Source organism: Helianthus annuus, chromosome 8 (assembly GCF_002127325.2).
Source record: "Helianthus annuus cultivar XRQ/B chromosome 8, HanXRQr2.0-SUNRISE, whole genome shotgun sequence".
In the NCBI taxonomy this organism is placed as follows: domain Eukaryota; kingdom Viridiplantae; phylum Streptophyta; class Magnoliopsida; order Asterales; family Asteraceae; genus Helianthus; species Helianthus annuus.
The window spans coordinates 85684864-85691358 of NC_035440.2; the positions used below are offsets into that span (position 1 = coordinate 85684864).

General features: G+C 38.8%; 2 protein-coding genes across 2 annotated transcripts; one reads left to right on the plus strand and one right to left on the minus strand.

Moving 5' to 3' along the window:
* Window positions 1-785: 785 nt before the first annotated feature.
* LOC110870286 lies at window positions 786-1481 on the plus strand. Its single transcript, XM_022119475.1, has one exon. It carries the CDS (start codon window positions 786-788, stop codon window positions 1479-1481), a length of 696 nt encoding a protein of 231 aa, XP_021975167.1.
* A 184-nt stretch (window positions 1482-1665) lies between these two features.
* On the minus strand, window positions 1666-2361 carry LOC110870287. The gene has a single exon (XM_022119476.1). It carries the CDS (start codon window positions 2359-2361, stop codon window positions 1666-1668), a length of 696 nt encoding a protein of 231 aa, XP_021975168.1.
* Window positions 2362-6495: the final 4134 nt, after the last annotated feature.

Here is a 6495-nt window from a genome sequence, read left to right on the forward strand (position 1 = left end):
GCAAAACAAGACATATTTGACAAGAAAACAATGCAGATTATTAGTACCACGAGCTATTTTTGGTCTTTTTAATTTTTTTAATTTTTTTGTGTTTTTATAATTTTTTTTTAAAAGAAAAAGAAAAACAATAAAGAACTAGCCGTATAGCATTTCGTTCGCGGCTAATTTCGAAAAAAAAATGGGTTACCGTTTACAAAGGCGTAAGTTACACATCCTTTCGCCCGAATGGAGATTGAGTACGGGCAAAAAATTGTGAACTTGTACATGCATATAAGTAAACCCGACACTAGACTCAAACTACTATCCTAAAAACACTTCTAGACTCACGACTCGAACGAACTACGACTCAATGTACACTATCTCCTCCCGGCACTTTAATTGTCCTCAATTAAGCATAAGTGCCAAAATATCCCTACACTTGAGGCGAAAACACGTGAGAGTTGGACATTTTAAACCTTAACATAACATTTGAAGCAACAAAATCTGTTAAGGAAACTAAATTCGTTTGCAAAAATCAGTTCAAAAACTTATTTTTTTTAGCAAAAATCCATAGTTACACCCAAACAAACCCGCAAAGCTTAAACTTCATGGGACCTTTCCCATCCTCTAGTGGGAATAGGTACATCCTCGTGGCCATTGACTACGTTTCGAAGTGGGTCGAAGCTCAAGCTTTGCCCACCAATGATGCCCGAGTGGTGGTGAGATTCCTTAAGAAGTTGTTCACGCGTTTCGGAGTCCCTAAAGCTATCATAAGTGACCGTGGCACGCATTTTTGCAATTCCGCCATGGAAAAGGCACTTGCACGCTACGGTGTCACTCATCGTCTTTCTACCGCGTACCACCCGCAAACTAGTGGCCAAGTAGAGAATGCTAACCGAGGGGTGAAGAGAATCTTAGAGAAAACGGTAGGAAAAAGTAGAAAGGATTGGTCGGAAAAGCTCGACGACGCTTTGTGGGCATTCCGTACCGCCTATAAGACACCGTTAGGCACAACACCCTTTATGATCGTGTATGGCAAAGCTTGCCATCTTCCGGTTGAATTAGAGCATAGGGCGTTGTGGGCATTAAAAACCGTAAACCTTGACCTTACCGAAGCCGCAAGGAGGAGATTCTTCCAGATTCATGAGTTGGAAGCATTGAGGGATGCCGCTTATGAAAGATCATGGAGTATCAAGGAGAAAACTAAGGCATTGCATGATAGGCGGTTGAGAGGTTTGAAAGATTTTAAGGTAGGTGATAAAGTACTTTTGTTCAACTCACGGTTGAAATTGATAGCAGGAAAATTGAAATCGAGGTGGAGTGGCCCGTATGTGGTGAAAGAAGTGTTTCCATACGGCACGGTTGAGCTATACGATGAGGTCGACAAAGGTGTGTGGAAGGTAAACGGCCATAGACTGAAACATTACTTGGGAGGTCCTATTGATACTACTGAAGAGGAAGAAATTCCTCTAGAGGACCCACCTACCTTTGCCGAACAGTGAGCGCGAAAAGCTTCGCGTGTAGAGTATGAAAAACACAAACCGAAAAACTACACAAAACCCACCTACCTGCAAAATTCTCAACGACACAAAACACAAACCGAAAAACTACAAAAAAACTATGAAAAACACGAAAAATTAAGAAATTTACAAACGGTACATACTCTACACGCGAAGCTTTTCGCGCTCACTGTTCGGCAAAGGTAGGTGGGTCCTCTAGAGGAATTTCTTCCTCTTCAGTAGTATCAATAGGACCTCCCAAGTAATGTTTCAGTCTATGGCCGTTTACCTTCCACACACCTTTGTCGACCTCATCGTATAGCTCAACCGTGCCGTATGGAAACACTTCTTTCACCACATACGGGCCACTCCACCTCGATTTCAATTTTCCTGCTATCAATTTCAACCGTGAGTTGAAAAAAAGTACTTTATCACCTACCTTAAAATCTTTCAAACCTCTCAACCGCCTATCATGCAATGCCTTAGTTTTCTCCTTGATACTCCATGATCTTTCATAAGCGGCATCCCTCAATGCTTCCAACTCATGAATCTGGAAGAATCTCCTCCTTGCGGCTTCGGTAAGGTCAAGGTTTACGGTTTTTAATGCCCACAACGCCCTATGCTCTAATTCAACCGGAAGATGGCAAGCTTTGCCATACACGATCATAAAGGGTGTTGTGCCTAACGGTGTCTTATAGGCGGTACGGAATGCCCACAAAGCGTCGTCGAGCTTTTCCGACCAATCCTTTCTACTTTTTCCTACCGTTTTCTCTAAGATTCTCTTCACCCCTCGGTTAGCATTCTCTACTTGGCCACTAGTTTGCGGGTGGTACGCGGTAGAAAGACGATGAGTGACACCGTAGCGTGCAAGTGCCTTTTCCATGGCGGAATTGCAAAAATGCGTGCCACGGTCACTTATGATAGCTTTAGGGACTCCGAAACGCGTGAACAACTTCTTAAGGAATCTCACCACCACTCGGGCATCATTGGTGGGCAAAGCTTGAGCTTCGACCCACTTCGAAACGTAGTCAATGGCCACGAGGATGTACCTATTCCCACTAGAGGATGGGAAAGGTCCCATGAAGTCAATGCCCCAAACGTCAAAGATTTTCAAGACTTGGATGGGATTTTGAGGCATTTCATCCTTGGATGAGATGTTGCCGGTCCGTTGGCAACGGTCACAAGTCCTAACAAACTCTACGACATCCTTAACTACCGTTGGCCAATAAAACCCACTATCAAAAACCTTTTGTGCCGTCACATTCGCTCCGTGATAGCCCCCCGTTAAACCCTCGTGCACATGTCTAAGGATGTCTAAACCATCCTCCTTTGAAACGCATATCCTAAGCACTCTATCTCCACCTATCCTAAAGAGGTAAGGGTCGTCCCAAATATACTTCCTAGCCTCCCTAAGAAGCTTTTTCTTTTGTTGGTAGGACATACCCCTCACAAGATCTCCGGTTGCCAAATAGTTTGCCAAATCCGAAAACCATGGCAAACCCTCTACCTCGGCACTAACAAAATCTATGGTTTCGTGGGGAAAGGTATCTCCTATGGAATCCTCACGAACCTCCTCTCTCTTTGGATCCTCTAATTGTAACACCCCAACCCGGAAGGGCTGACGTGTCACAATAACGGTAACATAAACAAAAGTCATAATTCCATTTATTTATTTGATAAGGATACAACCACACGACCATTAAAATTAAGATGAATGCATTCATCTTAATTTTAATGGTCGTGTGGTTGTATCCTTATCAAATAAATAAATGGAATTATGACTTTTGTTTATGTTACCGTTATTGTGACACGTCAGCCCTTCCGGGTTGGGGTGTTACAGCAATGGTATCAGAGTACAAATGGTCTTATTCACATAACTTATAAAACTTATTTTTCATAACAAAACGGAACATATATTGGACCATGCGATAATGAGTATAACAACATAATACTATCGCATGACATGAAAGCTAAATCAAATGATAGGAATCGAACGGACTGTCAAATGAATCGATAATCAAAGACGTGAGGAGTTTTTAACAGATATAGTAATTTAGTGGTTTTATAACAATTTGAATATGAAGCAATAAAGAGTGGGGTAAGGATCCGTACCTTAATAACTCCAAAGTGAAGTTACCTTGCGCTAATATTTTAGATTTATATGGGCAGAGTTTAGACTACTGATTAATCTTTTAACCTAATTTCACAATAATGTACACAAAACAGGGTTAGTGATCAATACAGCAGTTACGATAATTTACGAGATCAAATTCTCCCAATGAATGACCAAGTGCAATACTTCAACTCATTTATCGTATTAACGACAAACGACAAAGTATAATACTTCAACTCATTTATCGAATTATACAAACGACAAAGTATAATGCTTCAACTCATTTATCGAATTATCGACAAACGACAAAGCATAACCCAATGTGGGCGGCACATAGACATTCTTTGGACATATTGATCCCGGAAATGAATCGTAATAGCGATCGAGTAATTACCCTGATTGCGGCAACACTTCGTGATTCGTGTGTGTTTAATTGGATTGTAACTACTCTAATTCGACGTAGGTTCAGAGAATTTCTGTCGCTTTGACACCAGAAATCAAGTGCCAAAGTCGACTATTTATAGCCAGAAATTTGACATGCTTACCTACCTGCTTGACATGCCTACCTACCTGCTTGACATGCCTACCTTCTTGCTTGATTGACATGCCTACCTACTTGCTTGATTGACATGCCTACCTACTTGTTTGATTGACATGCTTGGGTGTCTTAATTAGGGTTTTCTAGTGGTTAATTTATAAATTACTATTATTCTTTTTATTTCTAGAATAATGATTTTAAATTTATGGGCATTACAACTATTACCCCCTTAAAAGAAATTTCGTCCTCGAAATTTTTTTCAAATAAGAATATAACCTATTGCATAAGTAACAGAAACGAAACTTTTATAGCAGAGTTACTAACTTATATAACCAGAATCTCCTAATCATACATGTGTATCTGAAATTCGTAACTAAAGTCATAACTATACTTGTCAATTACCTTATACATGTGCCCTAATGGTCCTTTTATAACGTATCTTAATAAAATATCTTACCGTACGAAAAGTCAATAGAGACTTACGGATACTTAGAGTGACTATTAGTACTGATATTTCCTACGTGGCGGACGATGAGGAGGCATCTATAAGAATAGACATAGGAGTTAAACCAAATAAGAGATCAAGTTGAATCCTATCATAGATATCTACCCATTCCTCACAGGTCTTAATTACTATCTTCAAGTTTTCTACAGGAAAGAGCCTTTGCTCTGATACCATAGCTGTAACACCCCAACCCGGAAGGGCTGACGTGTCACAATAACGGTAACATAAACAAAAGTCATAATTCCATTTATTTATTTGATAAGGATACAACCACACGACCATTAAAATTAAGATGAATGCATTCATCTTAATTTTAATGGTCGTGTGGTTGTATCCTTATCAAATAAATAAATGGAATTATGACTTTTGTTTATGTTACCGTTATTGTGACACGTCAGCCCTTCCGGGTTGGGGTGTTACAGCTATGGTATCAGAGTACAAATGGTCTTATTCACATAACTTATAAAACTTATTTTTCATAACAAAACGGAACATATATTGGACCATGCGATAATGAGTATAACAACATAATACTATCGCATGACATGAAAGCTAAATCAAATGATAGGAATCGAACGGACTGTCAAATGAATCGATAATCAAAGACGTGAGGAGTTTTTAACAGATATAGTAATTTAGTGGTTTTATAACAATTTGAATATGAAGCAATAAAGAGTGGGGTAAGGATCCGTACCTTAATAACTCCAAAGTGAAGTTACCTTGCGCTAATATTTTAGATTTATATGGGCAGAGTTTAGACTACTGATTAATCTTTTAACCTAATTTCACAATAATGTACACAAAACAGGGTTAGTGATCAATACAGCAGTTACGATAATTTACGAGATCAAATTCTCCCAATGAATGACCAAGTGCAATACTTCAACTCATTTATCGTATTAACGACAAACGACAAAGTATAATACTTCAACTCATTTATCGAATTATACAAACGACAAAGTATAATGCTTCAACTCATTTATCGAATTATCGACAAACGACAAAGCATAACCCAATGTGGGCGGCACATAGACATTCTTTGGACATATTGATCCCGGAAATGAATCGTAATAGCGATCGAGTAATTACCCTGATTGCGGCAACACTTCGTGATTCGTGTGTGTTTAATTGGATTGTAACTACTCTAATTCGACGTAGGTTCAGAGAATTTCCGTCGCTTTGACACCAGAAATCAAGTGCCAAAGTCGACTATTTATAGCCAGAAATTTGACATGCTTACCTACCTGCTTGACATGCCTACCTACCTGCTTGACATGCCTACCTTCTTGCTTGATTGACATGCCTACCTACTTGCTTGATTGACATGCCTACCTACTTGTTTGATTGACATGCTTGGGTGTCTTAATTAGGGTTTTCTAGTGGTTAATTTATAAATTACTATTATTCTTTTTATTTCTAGAATAATGATTTTAAATTTATGGGCATTACAACTATTACCCCCTTAAAAGAAATTTCGTCCTCGAAATTTTTTTCAAATAAGAATATAACCTATTGCATAAGTAACAGAAACGAAACTTTTATAGCAGAGTTACTAACTTATATAACCAGAATCTCCTAATCATACATGTGTATCTGAAATTCGTAACTAAAGTCATAACTATACTTGTCAATTACCTTATACATGTGCCCTAATGGTCCTTTTATAACGTATCTTAATAAAATATCTTACCGTACGAAAAGTCAATAGAGACTTACGGATACTTAGAGTGACTATTAGTACTGATATTTCCTACGTGGCGGACGATGAGGAGGCATCTATAAGAATAGACATAGGAGTTAAACCAAATAAGAGATCAAGTTGAATCCTATCATAGATATCTACCCATTCCTCACAGGTCTT

Coding starts and splice junctions, on each gene's coding strand:
- LOC110870287 (XM_022119476.1), bottom strand. CDS start 2,361: ATGGAAAAGGCACTTGCACGCTACGGTGTCACTCATCGTCTTTCTACC.
- LOC110870286 (XM_022119475.1), top strand. CDS start 786: ATGGAAAAGGCACTTGCACGCTACGGTGTCACTCATCGTCTTTCTACC.